Source organism: Molossus molossus, unplaced genomic scaffold, assembly GCF_014108415.1.
Source record: "Molossus molossus isolate mMolMol1 unplaced genomic scaffold, mMolMol1.p scaffold_m16_p_8, whole genome shotgun sequence".
NCBI lineage: Eukaryota > Metazoa > Chordata > Mammalia > Chiroptera > Molossidae > Molossus > Molossus molossus.
The window spans coordinates 17,581,068-17,604,875 of NW_023425402.1; the positions used below are offsets into that span (position 1 = coordinate 17,581,068).

General features: G+C 47.5%; 1 protein-coding gene across 3 annotated transcripts in view; it reads right to left on the reverse strand.

The window, feature by feature from the left end:
* Positions 1 to 23,808, reverse strand: part of ADGRF5 (adhesion G protein-coupled receptor F5) — a 108,052-nt gene that overhangs the window by 30,486 nt on the left and 53,758 nt on the right. For all 3 annotated transcript variants that reach the window (XM_036249427.1, XM_036249428.1, XM_036249426.1), the window contains exons 3-8: positions 19,142 to 19,196; positions 7,993 to 8,163; positions 4,292 to 4,468; positions 4,056 to 4,162; positions 2,411 to 2,469; positions 1,487 to 1,629 (exon numbers count right to left, since the gene is read on the reverse strand). In XM_036249427.1, coding sequence (XP_036105320.1) covers positions 1,487 to 1,629; positions 2,411 to 2,469; positions 4,056 to 4,162; positions 4,292 to 4,468; positions 7,993 to 8,163; positions 19,142 to 19,196 — 712 coding nt within the window. The remainder of the gene's footprint in view (positions 1 to 1,486; positions 1,630 to 2,410; positions 2,470 to 4,055; positions 4,163 to 4,291; positions 4,469 to 7,992; positions 8,164 to 19,141; positions 19,197 to 23,808) is intronic.

Sequence of the window (23,808 nt, forward strand, 5' to 3'; positions counted from 1 at the left end):
GTTCATGTTTAGTGGTCCAAGGCTGAGGACATCACAGACCCACACTGTGGTCTTTGAAGGAGGACCGAGACGGATGTATAGCCTCTGCAGAAAGGGGGTCGAGCCCCATTCACAGTGACTCCATTGCTCTTTGGAAGAAGAAACCACGGATACTAAAGCACTTTTGTGAACTATACTGTCAGCACCGTTTTTCTGGAGAGTCAGCCACCGATCAGTAAAACGGCTGAATGCTCATTAACTTAAGTGTCTGACTATCCTCAGCGCAGCTGAAATTCAGAGCTGAAGCTTGCCTACGCTAGAAGTACGACTCCCCCACGCCCTCAGAACGGTACCTACAAAGAAGTTTTCAGGGCAAAGCACCTGTTGGTTGGCGGGTGGGGTGGGGGGAGGGGTGACCCTGGGAAGATCGTTTCTGTGTGAGTCCCACTGATGGGCCACTTACTCCCCTTTCTTCAGCTTTCCAGTCTTCATCAGTTTGCTGCTGCCTTATTTATTCTGCATTTTCATTTTATTTTTATTTTATCTTGCTTATATTGTGACACTTTCTTACCACTTCATATATCTCTTTCAATATTTTATTTTTTTAAAAAAGAGAAAGATTTGCTGTCTAAAAACACCGGCAGAGACGTAAAGAGAAAGCATGAACCCACTGTGAAGACAGCCTAGCCGCCGAGAAGGGCACCCTTTCTCCCAGCTCGCCCTCCACAGTCCTTGCGCCACCTTCCCCCACTGTGGACACCTTGCTCCGAAGAGGTTTGAACCGCCTTTCTCGGGGACCAAGGGCCTGTGTGGTCCAGGACATCTGCCGACCAAACTCCAGCCCACCAAATCTCTGCCCAGCCAGCTCCCCATACCCCTCAAGCAACAATATAGGTCCACCCACCTACTAACGCAACAGAGTCCCACCCTGCACCCCATTTGTAAAATGTGGGAGAACATCTGAAATCTCAGGATTCTTACCACTGTTAGATGTGATCTGAAGCAGGGGTTCTCAAACTGTCCCGTGCATCAAATCAGGTGGAGGGCTTGTTGGAACACAGATTGCCCCCATCTGGTCTGGGACGACCCGAAGAATTTACATTTCTAACAAGCTTCCGGGTGTTGCTGATGCTGTTGGTCTGGGGGCCACACTTTGAGAACAACTACTCTCAAATAACAATGGCCACCTGTTTAATATCAGTGCATGTCATGACTATCCCATTCTACACCACAAAGTTGGGTTTTCTTTTTGTGGATATTTTGGACCTGTTAATTGTAAAAAGTCCACAAACCCGGACAGCTCTGTGGCCCCCTTGCAAAATCTCTTACCTTGTTGGTGGCTCCGCACCAGCCTAAGACAGAGAGGGGCACATAAACCTTTATGCCAGGGACTCGCTTCACAGGGGACATCACAGTGTAATTTCTTAGGTTTAAGCATAGCAATAAACACCATTGCCATACTAAATGGAATCTATGCACAGGAAAAACGTAGCAATTTTCAACTTACTACTAGCAAATGCTTGGAAGGAACTATCATCCATTCTGTAGGTCTGATTAAGGTTCTGAGTCACCAGCTCATTCGCTCTGTGCATGAATCCAGGTGATGGTGTCGTAGTCCTGATTTCGTAATTCACAACCACACTTCCGGGCCTGGACGGAGACCACTCAGTTCAGTAAAGCAGTAACTGACCTGGAAGAGTCTAGATCCTCATGGTTTATTTGTATGGAGAAACAAAACGGCAGGAAGGGTTCACTGGACTCAACGTGTTTTCAAGCTCTAGTTGCAAGCCTGAGGCGGGGTGTGCACACTCAAATGTACGGGAACAGGTAACACAAATGAACAAAATATCCAGACAAGGACGAGTGAACGAGTCCCATAAGCTGGTCATAGGGCAGCAGCCACAATGTAGAGACTGGTCATACAGCCCAGGGTTACCAGAGAATCTTCAGGTCAAGTGGGGCCCAAATCCTGATTGTAAACATTCTTAATTTTTAACATAGGGAACAAACTTTTCAGAAAAACTGTGCAAACTCTCTCAGGTCAGCCAGGGTGCCCAACTCCAGGGGGCGCCATCCACACTGCAGCAGCCCGTGTCAGTAGTCCTGGCTGGTCAAGTTTCTTGAATAGAGGCATCATTGAGTGACATGATTTCACTTTGATATTTCTGAACTTCTTAAACTACAACTTATCCCATATCTTTGTCTGCAAAATTTTTGTGTGCATAGAATGAACAGGAGTCCTTTCCCACCTTCCTTCTAAGTAGGTACCACTGTAAGAAGTGAGCTACTATGCTCAGTATTTCAGCCACTTTTAGCCCCAGCAACCTGTCCCTGTTGCGGTCCCAGATGATGCTCCTCTAACCGGCTTGTCTTGCACTAATGAGTTGGTCTGTGCTGTTGGATAGAAATGACCCAATTACAACATTCTTACCTGAACCCTGTCACAGTCACCGATTCGAAGCCTGGTAAAATTTTGTAACCTTTCCGGAACTGAAAAATAAAGCAAGACAAAAGTGTCACGGATCAAGGTCCAGTGAGAAATGTCAAACATTAGCAACAAGGTAAAAAGCACACATTCCTTATCACCCTGAGTAAAATGTCCTCCCGTATGTTTTGTTAGCTCTGGCATCAAGAGATCTTTGAAGAAGTCATTCCTGTGCTCTACCTATGAAAGCCTGGGTTTTCCAAAAAGCAAACACCAGATTAAATGTACAAAGAATTTACTCAGAGAAACAACTAGGAGAGAATAGGGGGGAGGCAGCAGGAAGGCAGAGCGAGCCATCTGACCCCAGGTGGAAGAGAGTGGGAATGAAGGCTGGCTGAAATCATCCTAGACGGAGCCTGGGAAGGTTCAGGAAGGCCTTCAAAGGAGTTCCGTGTGGGTAAGACAGACCGGCCGAGCTCATTCATTAGCAGTGAGCAGTGAGCATCGTCATTCATGGCTGTCAGAGGCGCAGCTGGGGCGCTTGGTCAGTTACGCCCCCTGTAGCTGGAGATCTACGGCCACCGCACTGCCTCATGCCTCACTTAACATGTTGCAGCTCTGGTTGAGCCAATGTGATTGTTGATGATGTTTTTGCTTCAGTTTGTTTCTCTGAATACCAACCCTACGGGAAATTCAACTGGATTCAAGTCACATTTGCAGCGCAGATGCGATGTGCAAGGTACTGTGTATCAGGCACCTGGATGGGTGGGCTCCAAAGATTAATATGTAACTCTCTTTCCCCAAAAGCACATAACTTTGCATGTTGTTGTGTGTATGAGGAGGGTTCTCATACTGTGCAGAACTATCACATGCCAGATATGTGAATCAACGCCCCAGAGCGCCACTGTATCAGCGCCACTCTAGCGTGGCACCGTGGAACGCGGTCATATCTGTGTGGCACACTCAGGTCAGCTCCTGGCCTGAGGCGGGAACTCAGCTGCCCCGAGAGTTCACAAAGTCATTGTCTCGGTCTACCTGTACTAATATGTGTCACGCTGGTTGGGAAGATCTATTCCAAATAAGGTAATTCAAGTAAAACATTTAGGTTTAGATGAATTCATCCCGTGTAAAGCACCGACAATAGTGTCTGGCACATAATTAACACCCGGGGAATAGTCTCTCTTTTTACACGAGTAAATTTAAATCTGTCTTCAGTGTGAACACCTAGAGACTGCTAGTGGAGAGTGGTCTGGAGTCCTCTATGCCTGTCTGAGCAGGTCTGCCCAAAAGATGTTAGGGTTTTCATCCATGTGCTGTGTGAAGATAAGTAAAATTGTACCATCTGGTGCTTCTAGATCAAGGTCTTGGGCCTCTGAATAGGTTTCAGGGAGTTTATGTCACCAAATCTTATCTGAATCAGTTGTTTCCTGGGAAGAAGTCCCGCCTACAGGTCAAAATGATGTCAAATCATCCCCTGAACACTGTTTGATTCGAGCACTTCTGAATTCATCATGCTAGATGTATAAAAGTAACTCTGACATCCACATGCATGAATTCTGACAGATCCAAACAAACTATCCACAGTCAATGCAATAGATTTAGTTCAGCCCAAAGAGCGTTTGCTTAAGAGGCTCCTGAGGCCAAAACCTACCGCTGTTTCCAAGTCAGTCTTGTAGGACCTGAAGAGAGCAGAGGAAATGTTCCTGAGGTCTTCTTGAAATCCCACATTAAGTCTGACGGACATTCTCAGGGTTATGGCTGAAAAAAGGGGGTAATATTTAAAAATCTCATGTTAGCCTTTAAGTACACATGGGACAGAGAAGCATGTGCTTGATCTGATATCAAATAGCCACTCAGTAAATGAACATTTAGTGAGCAGTTACTTACCTCTCTGGAGCTGGCAGAAAGGCCCCTTGGGAGGCAGTCCTTTAAGGCAATTGCAGGGACGCCCTACAGGAGAGTTGCCATAGTCTTGACAAGTGAGATTGTGGGCGCACTGTTCCCGAGGCCACCTGTAGCCTGTCTCGCAGGAGCACCAGATTTCATTTCCAGTAGGTCTGCAGACTGTCATCAACCAGAACAGTGAGGAGAGAGAAGGTGGTCACCACTATTGCATTTATAGACACAAGGGTTATTTGTAGACTAACTCAATTTAGCATTGCCCTTCTAGGAAGTTCAATAGTACTGCGTGAGGTTTCCATGACTCCCATAGGCATGGACATCTCAAAGATGACTACTTCGACTAGCCCAGCGGAGGCCTACAATAATACTGTGATAAACGGATTTCTGGACAAACTGTATGGTAGCCAGCCTCCAAGATGGGCCCTGACCATCCCTACCTCTGGGTATTCAAACCGTTTTGTAGTTCCCTCTCACGTTGTACTGGGGTTGGTCCGTGTGACCAATAGACCATAATAGAAGTAATGATATGTCGCTTCTGAGATGAGGTTATAAAAGACACTGTGGCTTTTATTTTGGTGGCTCTCTCTTATTCTCTCTTGCATCACGTGTTCTGGGGGAAGCCAGCTGCCATCACACAAGAACACATCACAGTGAGGCCCACAGTGGGAGGGATCGAGGTCTCCAGCCAACAGCTAGTGAGGAACTGAGACCTGCCAAGAATCACGCGAGTGAGCTTGGCAGGGGATTGTCCACCCCTGGTTGAGCCTTCAGGTGACTGCACCTCTGGCTGACAGCTTGATGACACCTCATGAGAGACCCTGAGCCACAGCCTGCTAAGCTTCTCCCAGACTTCTGGCCCTCAGAAACGGTGTGCCCTAATAAATGTTTGTTGTTTGAATGCTAAGTTTTGGGGTGATTTGTTATGCAGCAAGGGATAGCAAATAAAGAGTACAAGTAAAATTGTGCCTTTTACATTTCATATCAAATTCAAGCAGCCCAAACAGACTCTGATCCCACAGGGACGTTGAAAGTGCTCTGAACACGGGGGGCTTTGAATGAACTAAGTTCCAGTGGGTCCCTGGACACTGATGCAGGCCTGTGCTCCAGTATTTGGTGGGAGCTGAGCAGAAGCATATGGAACAGAGGAAATCCAGGCTGCTGGCGAGGGTGGTGAACATTGGTGGGGGGATTGGAAGGGAGCCGACAAGACCCCCTTTTGTCGACATCTTTCTCTTACCGACCTGAGACCCCACTGCCAAGGCTTTTGTTTGTTTGTTTTTGAGAGGGATGCGGGGGAGTGTTTGAAGAACGTTGAGCCCTGGCCGGTTTGGCTCAGCGGTTAGAGTATCGGCCTGCGGTCTGGAGAGACCCGGGTTCAGTTCCCGCTAAGGGCATGTACCTCGGTTGCAGTTTGTCCCCAGCCCTGGTCGGTCATGCGGGTGGCAGCCACTCGATGTGTCTCTTTCACGTCGATGTTTCTCTCTCTCTCTCTTTCTCTCTCTCTCTCTCTTTCTCTCTCTCTCTCTCTCTCTCTCTCTCTTCCTCTCTCTCCCTCCCACTCTATCTGTACAAAAAAATGGAAAAATGTCCTCGGGTGAGGATAAAAAAAAAAAAACGTTGACTCCCATGTGAAATACTAACGTGCTTTAAGAGGATGACACAAGCGTCATCACCAGACCACCTACCGCATTCCAGGTGCTATCTGATGCTCTACATACACTGTCTGGCCCTTAGTTTTGTTTGCTACTATTAAAAATGCCTTTCTTGCCCTGGCCAGTTTGGCTCAGCGGTTAAAGCGTCGGCCTGCGGTACAGAGAGACCCGGGTTCGGTTCCCGCTAAGGGCACGAACTTCGGTTGCAGTTTGTCCCCGGCCCTGGTTGGTCGTGCGGGTGGCAGCCACTCGATGTGTCCCTTCACGTCGATGTTTCTCTCTCTCTCTCTCCCTTCCTCTCTCTCCCTCCCACTCTATCTGTACAAAAAATGGAAAAATATCCTCGGGTGAGGATAAAAAAAAAAAAAAAATGCCTTTCTTGAAAGGATCAGAAGGTAAGCTGTTGGAACAATGGACAGGGGGAGGCATGGGAAGAGGGAATGGAGAAAATTGGGGGGTGTTCACACATTAGTATTGTGGTCAGTAAGTCTAATCTTTATCGCCCACCCATCCCATCCCCTCCTCTCTGAGGTCAACCTCCCCGCTGGTCACGAGAGCTGGTCACGAGAGCCGGAGGCTCTGTCAGTCAGCTCTCGGGGACGTCTCACCCCGTCAGCGTGGGGATGCCCAGTCTTGCTGGCAGGATAAATTCAACTTTCCCAGAGCATTTGCATCTTAAAAGAGGAACTTGTTCATGGGAGTTGTAAACTTGTTCATTCAATGTGTAAACTTGTGAACCCAAATTGGGTTCACAAGTTTCTAAAACGGCAGAAACAGTGGAGCCCCTGAAATCACACCTCCTCCAGGGAGCATGTGTTACTACGTCTGCACTCGCCGTCCATGACATTAGCTCCCAGCGAAAGCTCCAGTGTTAACGATCACAAGCTGTTCAACAAAAACGAACAACTTACCCGTGTGATACTTATGGGTCTATGTTGTTTACTAGGTTTGCTTTCTAGTACCCAAATAGATACCAAAGGTTTCCATTTAAAAAAAATAAATTAAATTGGGAAGCAAAACAAAATTGACTAAAAATCTATCAAATTTTTAATGTTTCTCCATAAATAGGGGAAACAGTTTTAGACGTAGATCCGTGCTGAGCGGAGACAGACAGGTGTTTCCCATGTTGTTCCAACATGACTGGTTTTGTGAAATGTTCTATGGAAGAGTCCTGTTCGCAAATACGTTTGAGAGACATGACGGGTGGCTCATGATGAACCCCGGGGAAACTCAAGGAAATTAATGCTCACGTAGAAGTTGGTGGGGAGCGGCATCTAGAGGCAGCTATAAGGCAGCTATTTTAGGTTCCAACAGTGTAGGTTAAGAACTAAAAACTAAGATGCATAGACCGATATTAAAATGGACTATTTAAATATGAGAGTTCAAAAAGATTTCGAAAGATAAGAATTTTATTCTTGCCACCATTTTAGAATAATAAAGCCAACAGCGTAGTTCTTAGCTATTTGCAAAACAGTAACCTTTTATAGGACAAAGGGCAGTCCCATCTCACAGCTGCTATGGCATAAAGGTGACGGTGCCCTGAGCCAGACAAGAGCTAGCATGACCTTCAAAGGGAGACAGCGACCAGAAAGTCCAGTCCCATAATCTGGGAGGGCCTGCTTCATGCTTTACCTCTGATCCAGGCATGTACCTGGTTCCTATTTCCTGAACTTTGATACCAAAGAAAAGAAGGAAACATGCTACTTATCAGTATCCTGAGCCTGCACTGACTGCCCAGGGTAAGAGGTTCCCTTTTACCTTGTCATAGCCTTATCTTGGGATTACTTTGTGACAACCAACAAACAAATTACCAAGCAAACATTTGCTCACCATTTAAAATAAGCAAACTGGCTGCAGAGTTTACCCACAGTGACTTCATCTGGAAGACTATGAAGTTATAAAATCACATATCAGGCCCACGGGGTCATTTCAGTTGCCTACGAGGCACAGTTTGCTCGCACTGCAAGGAGTTCAGACCGCCTTGCTCCCGATGTGCCCCACCCCCCGTTCTAAAGCCAAGGGTCTTTTCCTCACCGGTTGTCACTTCGACGCTCAGAATGTTGGCAGCTTGGTCGGTGTCATTGCCCTGAATTGGAAAACTGAGGCTGTTCAAGTAAGTTTTGACAGGCTCCAGGAAGGAGGCATTTTCAAAACTGATCTCAATGTCCACGGTGTAGTCTTTAGCTGTAGGATGACTCGTGGCAACTGAAACGAAAGCATACGAAGGCTGAGACCCGACCGTCAGCGGGGGCGGGAGAACACCAGAGACATTTCAGCACATAAAGGTCATGACAGGAACACGTGGATGCTGGACACAGCAGCCTTTAAGAATGTCTAACGACACTTTGTAGAGAAAGAGTTTGTGTACTGACCACCACCAAGTCCCTCTTCATGGTGCTTCCTCGCTACAATTTGACTGTTTAAAGGGAACTGATCTGCCCGGTCTTAGCACAGTGGTCTCTGGCCATGTGAGAGAGTCACAGGCTAAGCTCAGGACTTGTCCTTCCTCTTCATTCCCACACTTTTCTTGGCGTCCAAGGCCAAGGACCTCTGTGTGGTGAGTGGACTATAAGGGCCAAGAGTAGAAGCAGAGACCCAGCAGGAAGGCTTTGGCAACAGTCTACACAGTAAATGCCAATAAACGTCCTGACTCACCAGGATGACTCAGTATGTTTCAAACACCACTGAATCGACATGCATGTATTTTGAGAGCTGGACTGTGCAAACTTGAGACCTCCAGGAAAAGTCATCTAGTTAATTCCCTTTGCTCCTGGCCTGGCGTGGCTCTCTGTTTTTACTCTGTATTCCAGAATACAATAGGTAGTCAAAAAAAAGGGAAGATGGCAAGTTGGAAAGTAAAATAAAAGAAATCTTCAGCTCTTCATTGCTTTTCCAAATTGTCTCCAGGCTGGTTGCCTGGCTATCATTCTAGACACACCTGCTCCCAAACACATGCCCACTCCAGGCAGGGCACACAGTGTGTGTATATATTTATATATATAATTGAATGTTCTTTCATAGTTCCCGTATGACATCATGTCTGGCCCGCTAGCTGTAAGGTTCTCAAGGGCAGGAACTCTTCCATTTCTCACGTTCTTGCTCACGCCATCTGACCTGGAGGTCACCACATAATAAAAGGTGTCCAATCAATTCTGGTTTAACCTGTGACTCTCTGAGTTGAGTCACGGGTGTACCTCTCTGTCACTGCTGGAATCCTTGGCTGGAATATATACCTGAAGCAGAAGCCATGACCTTGGTTAGTAGCTAACGAACAACCTTCAAAAGTTAAGAACAATTTTTACACAAATGCATTAAGAAGGCAAGGTGTGGCCTATTTTATTTTTTTCAGCTAAATAAGGAAAAGATAAGTGAATACTTACAAAACTATTACTTCAAAATTAAAGTAAAATCTGGACCTATAATGCATTGTATCAAATAATTAAAAGTCAGAGTCCAGAGTGCTAACCATTACACCATGGAACCCATATAATTAAAATTCTATGTCTATGTTCTACAAGGGCAAAGAATGTCTCCCAGAAGATTGCAAGATTTGTTTTCAATGTTCCACGGATTATTTATATGAAACACTAAAAGAGAGTAAGTTTACTAGGGGAAATTCCAGTTGTAAATGTTTACGGTAGAAAGCTGTAATGTTTGTTCACTTAGAGTTGCAAACTATGTTTGTCTTAGAATGTTGGTTTAACTCATCAACCTTGTTGAGAATTATTTCATTTTTGGCATCATTCAACTTAATGTAATTAATTCAAACTGTAAAAACATCTGTGCAGATTTTCTTTTTTTGTGGTACATGCCCCTAGCAGGAACCAAACCCGGGACTCTCTGGTCCGCAGGCTGACGCTCAACCGCTTAGCCAAACTGTCCAGGGCTGTTTAGATTTTCTTAAAATTAAGAATGCACCTTAATTAAGGTATGTTTTCTCCTTATTAAAATATATTTACTGCAAAACAAGCAACTTTTAAAACCCAACGCAGAGTCTCAGTCTGTCATGATACCTTGCTGTTGCCTCAAATTTCCTGGTTTTGTTTTTTGTTGTTGTTGTTTTTCTGATTCTTAAATGGTTTTGTGATTAAAACAAGCTTCCTGGGTGGGGAGGGGGCTGCTTATCTTAATTTGTGTGACCCAAACTGTAGACACAGTATGTTGCCTGGTGGAAACATTCGCAAGGCACGGTGGCTGCATGATATTTACAAGGTCCGCCTTAGAGCTCATTGTTTTTCCTGAAAAGTAATGCAGTAATGTTTATACCCTCCAGAGGACTCCTAGCTCCAGGATCTTCTTCGCTGTGGTCCGTCTCCTCTCCTCCCACAAATGTAAATAGGATTTCCTGATGGGACCTGCTTTTCAGATAAATTAGGTCTAAAACAATCCCCCACCCCCCACTTCATCATCCACACTGTTGCATCCTAGGGTCTGATCGCAGCATTAACGTCTTCCTGAGGGCCACATCTCTCGGCCATCCCTGAGTCCACCGCTCTGTGCTCTTTTATGTTTTAATCCTCACTCGAGGACATTTTTCCTTTTTTTTTTGTTCAGACAGAGTGGGAGGGAGAGAGAGGAAGAGAGAGAGAGAGAAACATCGATGTGAAAGGGACACATCGAGTGGCTGCCACCCTCACGACCCAGCCAGGGCCGGGGACAAACTGCAACGGAGGTACGTGCCCTTAGTGGGAACCGAACCTGGGTCTCTCGGAACCGCAGGCCGATGCTCTAACTGCTGAGCCAAACTGGCCAGGGCCACTCTGTGTTCTTTGCAGACGTAATTGTAAAACAAGCACATGGTACTTCACGGGTGTCATCATTCCCCACTGAAACCAAGGCAGTTAGTTCTTCCACTGAGATCTTCCAAGGAGTTGAGCCGAAATCTCAAAATACTAAGAGTTCCAGTCTATGGGGTTTGTGCAAATATTAATAAAGCACCAACCTCTGAGGTCCTCCTTCCCTTATCCAACTTTTTTGTTCTTCAATAAATTTTAGAGGAGTTTCAGAGTAACCCTCAGCCTGAGCGTCGCTCCTCCCTAGAGACTGATAAAGATCTCGCCCGGCCGGTGTGGCTCAGTGGATTGAGCGTTGTCCCATGTACTGAGAAGTCCGGGTTCAATTTCCACACTGATGTTTCTATCTCTTTCTCCCTTCCTCTCTCTCTAAAAACATAAATATATATATATATATATATATATATATATATATATATATATATATTATAAAGATAGAGATCTCTAGTAGAAAAGGAAACATCTTCTCCTTAAAAATGATCAATTCAGCCCTGGCCGGTTTGGCTCAGCGGTTAAAGCGTTGGCCCGCGGACCAGAGAGTCCCGGGTTCGGTTCCCGCTAAGGGCACATACCTCGGTTGCAGTTTGTCCCTGGCCCTGGTTGGGGTTCTGTGGGTGGCGACCACTCGATGTGTCTCTCTCACGTCAATGTTTCTCTCTTTCTCTCCCTCCCTCTCTCCTTCCTGCTCTATCTGAAGATAAATGCAAGAATGTCCTCGAGCGAGGATAAAAAAATAAAAATAAATTTTAAAAAAATGATCAATTCCCCCAGTCTCACAAAAACACCATTAGTAACTCCAAAGGCTATGGGCTTGCCACTGGGGAGCCTCTATTTCAGTGGTGCCCACGCTTGACTGGTGATTACACACATCTAGGGTATTCTACACACACACAGATATTTGGAGTTCTAGCCCATATGAGCCAAAGTAGAATCTTATGGGGTAGGCCCAGAAATCTGGTGATCAAGCAGTCTGAGATCTAACATTCTAATCCAAATGAGGAAACAGAGAAGGTGATCTTGGAGAACCAATATGAGCACATGAGGATGTTTTTGGTTTTCAACTGGATTTTTGTGTTCATCACCATCCGCTGGTGGACCTAAGGGGGGAAACAGTCGTGTAGTCTCCAAGCATATTTGCTTACTCTTATTTTTCCTCTTTTGCCTTGAGAGAGCTGATACTTGCTCACCTTTCCGCAGGGATTATCAAATGGATCCCTGGTGATCATAACGGAAGTAACAATGATAACAGCAGCTGCCATTTTATCCATTACCTGGTAAGTAAGATCCGTATTCCTACCCATTTTGCAGATGACAAAACTGAGGTCTAAACATTTAAAGCCACATGGACAACAAATGTTAGAGCTGGAATCTGAAGCCACATTTTTCTGACTCCAAAGTCCATTTTATTTTAACCCTACTCTGCCGTGACTCAAATAGAAGATAATGAAAGTGACCATTTTGTAAATCCCAAAGTACTGTAAAAATATGAGGAATTATTGTTAAATGTGTTTTTGGAACATGGTGTGCAGTTCCCAAAGCTCAGCAGTTAGAGCATCAGCCCAGGGACCAAAGAGTCTCGAGTTCAATTCCCGGTCAAGGGCACAAAGCTGGGTTGCAGTTTCGATTCCCAGGCCCCAGTCGGGTCATGCGGGAGTCAACCAATCAATCAATGTGTCTCTCTCACATCAATGTTTCTCTCTTCCTCCCTCCCTCCCTCGTTCCTTCCCTTCCACTCTGTCTAAAAACCAATGATAAAAATATCCTCAGGTGAGAATGAAAAAAGAAAAATTAAATTCAAAGGAAAATTATGAATGATAAATGGCAGAATAAGCTAAAACTTTGTTCAATTTGATTCAGCACGATAAACGTCTTAGAAATCCACGGTGAGGAATACACAATGACCCACTGTCATTGACACTCATGGATTTTGACACTAACCCTTGCTCAGCTGGTTCGTTCCTTGATTCATTGACTTATAAGTAACTTTACTATTTATTGAGTGCCTACCTCCCAGGCATTGTGCTCGGTGCTGGGGACACAGGCATACTCTACTCAGGGCCTCAGACAGGCCTACCATTCATGATAGAAATGCCTACCCCTGTCCTCTCTCCTCCCCCGAACCTGAGCACCTGGAGCTTGGGAAATGATACCCCTGTCCTGCCTCCGGCTACGAGGGAGCTGGAGGAACAGAGGTGAGTATGTTAGAGGCCTTCCCCAGCCTCTTCTGCCTCTGGGCCATCTGGTTCCAGACAGTTTAACGCGTTTTCTTTTTCTCCAGCTCCTTTGCCCTGGTGTTGTTGGTCTGAATTTCTCTGACTCACCGATGCCCCCGTGGAAGGTAACACATTCCAGGTGCCACCCGTGTCACAGATGGAGGCCTATCGGCAGGCCCAAGAGTCACCAACCGACCAGGATTGCCCCTCTCTGTTCCCAGAAAGCACTGCCCGCCACACAGGCCTTATCTTCGAGAGACATTTCTGGAAAGTTGGCCACAAACTGCAACAAGCAGTTCTGTCTTAACCACAGCGGCTACAGCAAACAATATGACCTCGCCTGGCAACTCTAACAGGAATCATGGCTTCTCGAAAGTCGGAGCCTAAGAAGATCCATAAATTAATGTCCCACCTGCAGAAGAATGAGGGCTGCTAACGTCACCCAGGAGAAATGAGGTCAGGTGTGCCTTTCTCTCGACCAAAGGGGACAGTGCTTCTTCGCTGGTCTTGGCTGTCTTGTCCCTCACCCCCGAGTTCTGTAGCAGGTACATATTAAGAGATGGCTGTTTTTCTGCTTGTTTTTCTGTTTTCTTGGCATTTTCTAGTAGGTAGCCATTTGGCAGCATCAGAGTGAAAGGATCCTGTTCTCTCTTTAGGTTTTAGAAAGGATTGCTCACACAGGGGTAAACCACCAGGACCCCTGGCTGAGGCTCACCTGGCAGGTGTGGATGGAGGGGAGGGGAGACACTGTCATAAACACTGGACTGTCAAGTCTGGGGGAAGGAATCCGTTCTACCGGCTTGTCATGTACCCAAAGCACGAAAGTGAGCCCTTCTGAATGCTATCCCGAGCACGACAAAGATATGGGTGCTGCCTGGCGCTGCTGCGAGAATCACGCGGTGGAACCTCAGGCCAGAAACGTGTGCCGAGAACTGTGACCCTTAGCCAGGGGCATGGACTTCAAGGCAGCGGGAGCGGGGCGGAACGCCTTCTTCCCTGGCCGGCGTGAACCTCTGCGAGCCACGCTTTGCTCATCTGTAAGTCAGGAGCAATGTTTTCTCTGCAGAGCTGTTGTTAAGGAGTCGGGATGCTGTATGCAGACCCGAGCAAATTGTCTGACATATAGTACCCATTCTGAGAAAGCAGGTAGGAATAATAATACTGATTATAATACTGGCCAGTGTTGGAGCATCGTTCTGTGCACCAAAAGGTTGCTGGTTCGAGTCCCGGTCAGGGTTGTGGTACAATCCCCAGTGGGGAGTACGTATGGGAGGAAACTGATTGATGTTTCTCTCATACACTGATGTTTTTCTTTCTCTTCCCCCCCCCCCCCCCCGTCTTTCTCTGTCTCTCTCTCTCATCCCCTCTCTCTCAAATCGCTAAAGCATAGCCTTGGGTGAGGATTTCTTAAAAATGCAATGGTTATATTGTTTCTGATGTTTGCTGGTAGGTCAAGCAAAACGAATGCCATTTCAGTTGAGCCTCACCTTGGAGAGTGTTAAACAAACAAACAGCACTAATCAGAAATTAAAAGAAAACAACACTCCCAGTGTTAAAGGTCAACCCTGGAACCAAACTCAAACCCCAGGCTAAGAGCATCCAGCCTTCTCATTTTTCTCGGCCCCCACCACGGCTTGCTCAGAGCACTAAATGTCACATATTATCACAAGAAAGATTAAAGCCATGTAAACGCTCAACTCTGTTTCTCAACCTGGAAAATGTACAGCGTTTCCTGGACCAGGTCAGAAAGGCCGGCACACTGCCAGGGCTGCAGACAGGGTGGGACTTCAGCCAGCAACCCAACCTGGCAGGAGCCTGGCTCTCACTAAATAGGTGTCAACATGGAAGCACCTGCCACGCAGGGTGAGCACATCCTGGATCTCGATCTCCTGTTTTGAAATGCTACCTCGTATCGATCATTTCTTTGGAAGATAAAGAAAACCCAATGGGGACTCTTCAGTCCAGGGCCGAAGACATGTTCCCAATCAAGCTTAGAAACCTGGTGTGGACAACTTCACAAATGGCCTCAGGGGACATATTCGTGTGACTTCTCACCGGTAACTTTGACTTTCAGTCCCCTCTGAAGATTACCCTTAAGACTAAATTTCAGCCCTGGCCGGTTTGGCTCAGTGGTTAGAGCGTCGGTCTGCGGACCAGAGAGTCCCAGGTTTGGTCCCTGTTAAGGCACGTACCTCGGTTGCAGTTCGTTCCTGGCCCTGGTTGGGGTCGTGTGGGTGGCAACCACTCGATGTGTCTCTCTCACATCAATGTTTCTCTCTCTCTCTCTTCCCTCCTGCTCTATCTGAAGATAAATGCAAAAATGTCCTCGGGTGAGGATAAAAAAACAAAAATTTTCAAGCTGATTGGCAAAGCTCTAAAATAAGATTTTCATTACAACCGTAGTGTCCTACCTATGGCCTCCATATCCCCAGCCACCCAGGTTCATGCAGGCCTGGAGTGTCACATGGACCATTGCTCACCCTCACCCCCCACCAGTCAACTTTGTCTCTAGATCCTTTTTTTTTAATCCTCACCCAAGGATATTTTTCTATTTATCTTCAGGTAGAGTGGGAGGAATAGAGGGAGAGAGAGAGAAACATTGATGTGAAAGAGACACATTGTCTGGTTGTCTCCCACACGACCCCAACCAGGGCCGAGGATGAACCGCAACCGAGGTACATGCCCATGACTGGAATCGAACCCGAGACTCTTTGGTCCGTGAGCCAATGCTCTAACCGCTGAGCCAAACTGGTCAGGGAGTCCAGGTCCTTTTGATTCAGTCGTCAAAATGCCGTTCACAAGTGTCCCTCTGCACCTCCTGGTCTCACCCCAGGGCCCGGAGCCAATGGCAGTCCTCACTGCTGAGCCCCTCGCTGGTCTCCCGGCACCAGCCTCTTCATCTGATTCAGTCAAACCAGCGCTGACTTTCACTTGGTCTCCCTCAGTCCCGTCTCTGTGCCAGCCTCTCAGCCAGTGTAGCACTGACTTCCTGGGGTCATCAGGACAATTCTGGGTGCTTCCACCCGTTCACTTCCCTGGCCCCCAGCAGCCACACGGACTCTACTCGTATTCCCACCTCTAGCCTCTGGCCTCTGGGCTTCTGTGCAGGCTTCTCTCCCCCAGAATGCTGGCTCCCTGATCACGGCATCCATCCCCCTGCTTCCAGGAGTTACCTGGGATCTTCTCTGTCCCAGGGATGTTTTAGGGTCTCTCAAGTACAGTAGCACTTTTTACAAATAAATCAATTGACTTTTCTTTTTTTTTTTTAATTTTTTTTTTTTTTGGTACGTGCCCCTAGCGGGAACCGAACCCAGAACTCTCTGGTCCGCAGGCTGACACTCAAACCACTGAGCCAAACTGGCCCAGGCTGATTTTGTTTTTAACAAAAAAAATTATTTTAAAAAATACACCCCAGATAGCCCCATTTACATTTTTAAAAGTAATGTGTACACAATATTATGTAATCCTCCCTACAACCCTATAATGTAATAACATATGTGTGAGTGTGGTATATATGTGATACAAATATGCACTATATATAACACATTATTTGATATACATATATACTTATATGTATAGATGTGGTTATGTGTGGATAGATAGATATAAAGATAGATAGATATAAAGATATATCAAAGGCCCAAGAAACTATATACCTGGCATGGTGACTTCGGAAGAAGTCCATAGTGTTCTGAGAACAGATAAGAGTACTGATCCTACCTTTAAAGACAATTCTATCCCCAACCCCCAAAAATTAGTCCAGTGTCTCAAAAGAAAATCCTTTTGAAACGTATCTTTCTCTTGGAACCATTATTTGCTTTTCTGGCATTAAGTCTCCAGAAAGGGAGCTGCGTGTGCAGGTGAGTGAGACACCACTCTGAAAACCGGAGGCCAGCGCTGTCACCCCGCTGACGTCACACACCCAGCAGAACAGACCCTCGCGCGGCCCCCCACTGCTTCCTCCGGGTTCTCCCGGTTCTCCGGGGCAGCGGCGCTTGGCTACACTGTAACGATGCTCCCACTGTAATGAGAGCTCCCACTCCGAGAATCTTCAGCCTCGTGCCCCGGGCTGTCCGTGGCCATCTCTTACTTCGGTCATTTAGTAAAAGTACCGAGGCCCATCCATCTTTTGCAGATGGCGAGTTGAGTGATTAACATCCCGAGGGCTCTGGCGGCGGAAGGGCCTGGAGGACCACACGTTGTAAAGGGGGAAGAGGCTTTCACGTATCCATCACCGTCATGATTGTTTTTAATGAGAGCACGTCTGGAAAAATTTTGGAATGTCAAATCCTTACATGTAGAAGTGATTTCCTCCCAAGGGCCAACCTCCGGTGCTGTTGCCACGGGTCATAAACAGCCCGGCTCCCAAGCACAGGAAGATGTCACTTTTACAGCGGCTGGGTCACCGCTGCCCGGAGGAAGCGGCCAAAACCTGGGGCTAGGACTCACTCTCCCATAGTTTGATTTTCAAAAGAAAAATCTTTCAAAATGCTGCATGGGGACCGCTCTGGCCCTATTCCTGTCACGGGGAGCAGGAAAGGGGTGAGGTGGATATAATGATGCTTTTTATTTTAATTTATTTTTTAATTTTTTTATTAACTAATTTTTGTTACAGATGTTTCTCCTTTTTCCCCCATTGACACCCTCCTCCCCATCCCCCATCCCCACCCAGTCCCCAGCGTTGTTGTCTGTGTCCATTGGTCACACATACAGGCATATAAGTTCTGTGGTTTATAGTGATGCTGCCTTTAAAGCTCAGAGAGTGTCATCTGTGCAAAGGAGAGTGAGGGTCCCATAGGGGCAGAAAACAAGGCTCAGACAGAAGCAAAAAGAGATGAGAAAGGAAAAGAAGGAAAGAAAAGGAAGGGAAGAACATGATCAGTGACATGACCTTCCACTGAGGATTTTGAGAAAGTGTGGTCAAGGTCTCATTTCACAGCAGTGAGGTCTGGTTGCGGTGCTGGGAGGGGCTCAAACAGGTACCTCTACCCTGACCTCAGGACCAGCCCACTCTCTTGGGCAGCCCAGCGTCTCTTTCAGACCACAAGACTGAGTGGACCAGGTCACAGCATGCCTGGAAATGATCCATTCACAAAGCTATAGGTGAGAAGTTTCACCTTCTCCACAGTTGGTATAGCCACGGGGCCAGCAGACTCTCAACAACAGGAATGTAGCCTCTGAACTCACCAAGGGGCAGCTGTGACAGAGACATACACTCTCATCACGTGTGCACTCATTTATTGAGAGGCTGGGCTGGAAGCCAGGCTACAGAGGGGAAGAGAGTTCAAGGGAGCTCATGTCTATCGGGGATGACAAACAGGAAGCAAAATAATTACAATGCATTGGGACACTGTTGTGCTATGGGAATGTATCAAGGGCAATGGGAACCCAGTAAAGCAGCCCCACCCTGTCTGGGGATTCAGTGGAAGACCTTACGTGGCAGGAGCCCCTGTGAACTGAGACTGAAGTCAGAATCCCTTAGACAAGCAAAGGGGGATGGTGGGCGGGCACAGACTGTGTGAAAGGGAACAGAAGTAGAACATGGGCAAAGCATGGAGGGTCCATCCAGTAAGACTCAAGCAGGTGATGAGATTTTATCTTCAAGGCCATTAGGAGCCCAGGAAGAACTTTATGCAGGGAAATAAAGCATCCGATTGATGCTTTTGAAAGATTTTTATGAGGGAAGGAAGTAAGAGAATCTGGTCCTGGGAAAAACCAGCCTTCCCAGGTCCTGCACATGGGACGGGGCACCAAGGAACATTGTACACGTGAGCCCTATATTTTCCAGACCGTTCTTAAAAATTTAATGGGAAACTTAGAGTGGGATTTAGAGGAGGACTTGAGTCTAGTGGTTAAGTTGATCCACAAAAGAAAGTAATAAGTGAGAACAGAAAAGGTAAAAAAAAAAAAAAAAAAAAATTAAAAAGGCAAAGGAAAGGCTGCTGGGTTGAGTGGAGGACCGCTGAGGGGACAGGCCCAGGCAAGGGGGGAGGAAAGAGGGTGAAACGGGCTCCGGTGTGTTTAATGCCCTTTGACAGAGTAGCGAGTGGAGCTCCTTTGTAATTGCCTCTCGATATTGAGACGGAATCCTGCGGCCCACAGGGTTGTGAAATGCTAGAGCAAATGCCATTGGATCGGACGCACTGGAAGTGAATGCCAAGCGAAACATTTACATACCCGCTCGTTTTTGCCTTGGTGGCTCCTCCCCCGCCAGTTCCTGTTCACGGAGAGTCTGAAAGAACATTTTAGCAAATGGTCAGTTAGTGGTGGAAACGTTTTTCCACTGCGGTTTTCTGCTCACACGCCCCAAAATGTTAGAGCTGAGTTTAGGGCTGCAAATTCGGGGTCAGCTCCTTGTGCCCAGTGGGTGCCGGGCAAACAGCCAGTCAGTGGTGGGGGAAAGGGCACCGAGTGGGCTCTGTTCTGTGATCTGGGAATTCACGTTTTATAGACCAGTCTCTAGATCCAGGGGCGGAAGAAATCAGCAAATCTGAGTTTCTCAGAATTCCTGCAGTTGGAGTCCTGTCAAGAAGTATAAAGCACGTTGTTCTCAACTTATGCTCTCTGCTTAAGACTGGATCCCTGACTCATTCCGGCGACCTTTTCAACAAGTCTCACAAGCTCTTCTCGGCACTGTCCCCACACCAGTATTTCTGCGGCACTGGGGCCATTTAGATTGTCCACGCTCAGAAACGATTTTCTCCTTCCCTGGTCCTTTCTCTCCCAATGGTTGCTTTCTGTGGCCCGGGCCATGACAGCCTGCTCTAGAGTCAGACTGCCCGGGTCAAGGCTGTGCCACTTGCTAGGTATGTGACCTTGAGGAATTGATTTAGCCTCTCAGCCTCAGCTTTCTTTTATTTTTATTATTATTATTATTATTTTTTATCCTCACCCGAGGACGTTTTTCCATTTTTTGTACAGATAGAGTGGGAGGGAGAGATAGGAAGAGAGAGAGAGAGAGAAACATCGATGTGCAAGGGACACATCGAGTGGCTGCCACCGCACGACCAACCAGGGCCGGGGACAAACTGCAACCGAGGTACATGCCCTTAGCGGGAACCGAACCCGGGTCTCTCCGGACCGCAGGCGGACGCTCTAACCGCTGAGCCAAACTGGCCAGGGCTCAGCTTTCTTTTTTGTAAATGGAATCATAATGGTACCGGCCTTAATAGAATTGTTATGAGAATTAAGCGAACTGCAATGTGGTACATAGTAAACTCTTAATAAATGTTAGTTATAGTATATGTATAATAGTTAGTAACAAGGACTCTGCAGACATTGAATTCAAATCTGAACCCTACCATAAGATGGCTGTGTGATCTTGGGCAAGGTACTTCACCTCTCTGTGCCTCAGTACTCACCTATAATATAGGGCAAAAAACAGCTTGCCTCGGGAGGTTATCAAATGCTTAATAAATGTAAAGCTCTGAACATAGTAAGTGTTATTCTGGAACAGGGCTTCACATTGTTCTGGGGGCACCATTCACATGGTCCCTTCTTTCTGCACACTGCCTCTTGCAGCTAGCTTCTCTATAAAGCTCATCTCTGGTCATCATGTGGCTTCTTGTTTAAGGACTGATGTTGACTGGCTTTGCTGTCGGGATCACTGCCAGCTCCACAGCTGGTAAGCACACCTTGATCTGAAACATGTCTCCTAGATCATCCCTGCCTCCAGGTGGGTTTTCCTATGACGTACTTCCCAGTCCAAACTCCCTTCAAGACTCAATAGAAGAGCCCCACCTTTATGAAGTCTCCCCGGATAACTCCTGCCCACAGAGCTGTGTCCTTTACCAGGAACTCTGCACACCTGTGAACCTCACCTGAGGCAAAGCTCATTCTGCTGTCTTGTCTACGATTATTTTCTAGGGATCTCACATCATAATGATAACAAAAATAATAATCCCTAAGATGTATTCCACATCCTGTGCCAGACACTGTTAAGTACTTGATGTGTGCTAACTTATTTAATTCCCCCGACAATCTAAAATGCAGATACTGCTATTATCCACATCTCACTGATGAGAAAACACAGGCACAGAGAGGTCAAATAACTTGCTGAAGGTCACACAGCCTTTAAATAACAGAGCCAGGATTTGAACCCATTTAGCCTGGCTCCAAAGTCTGCAGCTGTCCACACAAGCATTGCATCATTTAATCAGAAAGATACCCCAGGAAACTGTGGGTTTGTCTCAGGGACCCAGTCTCTCTCTATCTTGCACTTTTTCTCTTTCTTTCCCTATTGCCTCTTCCTACCCCCTCCTTCTTTTCCATGACTAGTATTAACGTCCAGAGGAACTGGGGAGAAACCGTATCTGACGGCTCATAAACGTCCTTGAAGAATGAACAGCGCAGTGATGGATGACGACTGGAATTCCAAAAGCCCAGTTGCTACGTCTTTTGCAGTGAGGTTATTTCAGCTGTACTGGAATATGCAGGAACCAAACCGAGAAGAAGCAGAGTCAACACCCAGGGCTGGTTCCTGCCCGGCTTCCCCTGGAGCTGCTCTGGCTTTGTGCCCAGGCGGAGGGGAAGGGTCTTCCTCTACATTCCTGCCTCCATCCTCCCTGGGGCCTGGGGGTGGGGGTGGGGAGCCATTGGAAGCTTTCTCTGGCCACTCTTCCTGGGCTGCGGTTGGGGGACTCAGCCCGGGAGAAGGTGACCAAGGTGGCCACTGGCGGTCACCTTTCGGTCAGCTCTCCCAGGTGGAGATTTTATTTTCTCCATTTCCCAGCCGGGCTAAAGAATGCAGGAATTCCTGTTGGCGGTTGTACGCCCAACTTACGATACATTTCCATTGTCTTGTGCAAAGTATGTGAAATCTTCGTGAGCATAGGGTAACTTAACCTCTGCCCCCACAGTCTGATTTAGCAGGTGTGGGAGGGTGTGGCGGGTGTGTGTGTGTGTGTGTGAAGAAAACGACCTTTTCACCATCACATCCCTTAATGTGAGGCCAGCTTCCGAGACACGCTGCTTCCTAGCTATTTCCTGAATCTCTGTGGTGATCATCTGGAACTTCCAGGGGACATCTCTGCAAAGTGCTGCCTCCTCAGCTGTCCCCTGCTGCCTCTCTGTCGCTCATGAGGACTCCCAGCTTTCTGGGAGAATAACCTGCCTTTTATTTGGAGGCCTGCAATCACCGGGGAAAACGGAGGGAAGACTACTGAAGGCAGTAACAGCTCTGAGGAGTTCCCCAGGGGTGTGTGGTGGTGGCGGCGACGCCCCTGGGTCTCCCAGATGGGAGAAGGAGCAAAGAACTGGCAGCCAAGCCATGGGGCCTGGACTTCAGTGAGGCAGATGCTGGAGTCACACCAAGAACCGAATCCCGCCCTGGCCAGTCTGGCTCAGCGGTTGGAGCATCGGCCAGTGGACCAGTGAGTCCCAGGTTCAATTCTGGTCAAGGGCATGTACCTCCGCTGCGGTTCATCCTCGGCCCTGGTGGGATCGTGCGGGAGGCAGCCAGTCGATGTGTCCCTCTCACATCGATGTTTCTCTTGCTCTCCCTCTCTTTCCCTTCCTCCCACTCTATCTGATGATAAATGAAGAAATATCCTCGGGTGAGGATAAAAAGAACCGAATCCCACACGTCTTCCTGACCGGAAAAGCTGTGCAGTCCCTCTGAGCCCCAGCTCCTTACGTTGTGAACCGTCTCCAGCAGCGGCGTGTGCCCGTGTGTCCAGCTGGCCTGGGGCTCCTGGGAGGACAGCTTCGCCCTCCTGAGTCCCCCTGCCACCCTAGTTCTAGGAACTCTTAGACTCCAGAACTTGCCTTTTTTTCTTGAACTTCGGGTGCTGACCAGAACTCAGGAGGGAACATAGATCCTGCTAGAGGCTCCCAGTGCGGAGCTAAATATTTACTGTAGACAACATAACAGAGCGTCCGCCGGGCCTCCGCCGGCTTGCCCACGTGCAAGTACCCAGAGGAGTGTCTGAGCGACAATGGCCAGCTCTGTCCAGAGTGAATTTCCTGAGGGCCAAGCTTCGGCCGGAAGACACAAGGTCACCGGTTCCAGGAAGCGCCCCACCTGTTGGACATGATGACTTTACAAATAGCCACAGAGGGGGGCAGCGGCCTGAAGAGGGCGTGGACAGTCCGTCAGGAATAAGACGTGACATTTTATGTGCAGAAAAGAAAATTCCCATGGAACCCGAGGACAAGGTGGCCCTCAAAGTTCCCGCTGTGGCCAGGTCTCACCCCAATTCATCAAGGCCCTGTCACTCACTCCCCTTTGCCTTGACCTGCAATCCCAGATTTAAGACTTTGCTTCCATGTTAAATAATTGTCCCAGCAAGGGTCCTGGAATGTCTCCTCGCACCAGTGTACTAATTAACACGGTGCGTTTGTACCAGAAGAATGAAAATAGCTACCGGATCTGAAGTACTTGCTCCGCGCCGGTCACTGTACTGAGGCATACATGTGTGAGAACGTTTAATCCTCCCAACCAACTGACGAGATACTATTTATTCCCCCACTACGGACAGGAAACAGGACAAGGGGGTAAAGAAACATGACTATTTCCAAAGCCAGTGAGGGTCAGAGCTGGGCTTTGGACTCAGGGCAGAGGCCCCGGTTGAGGGTCAGCAGCGGTGCTGCTGAAAGTGTGGTCTTTGGGACGGGAATTAGGGCCACTGGGCAGAAATGCCATGTCCAGGGCCTCACCCCAGACTTCCTGAGGTGGAATCTGCATTTTGAGAAGGTCCCCCAGTGGATTCATGCGCACATCATTGCAACGGTACAACGCCACCTTCAAAAGCCTGTCACCCCATATTTTCACACCCGTGTTCACAGCACCTTTGTTCACAATAACCAGGAGCTGAAAGCAACCCAAGTGTCCATTGATGATAAAT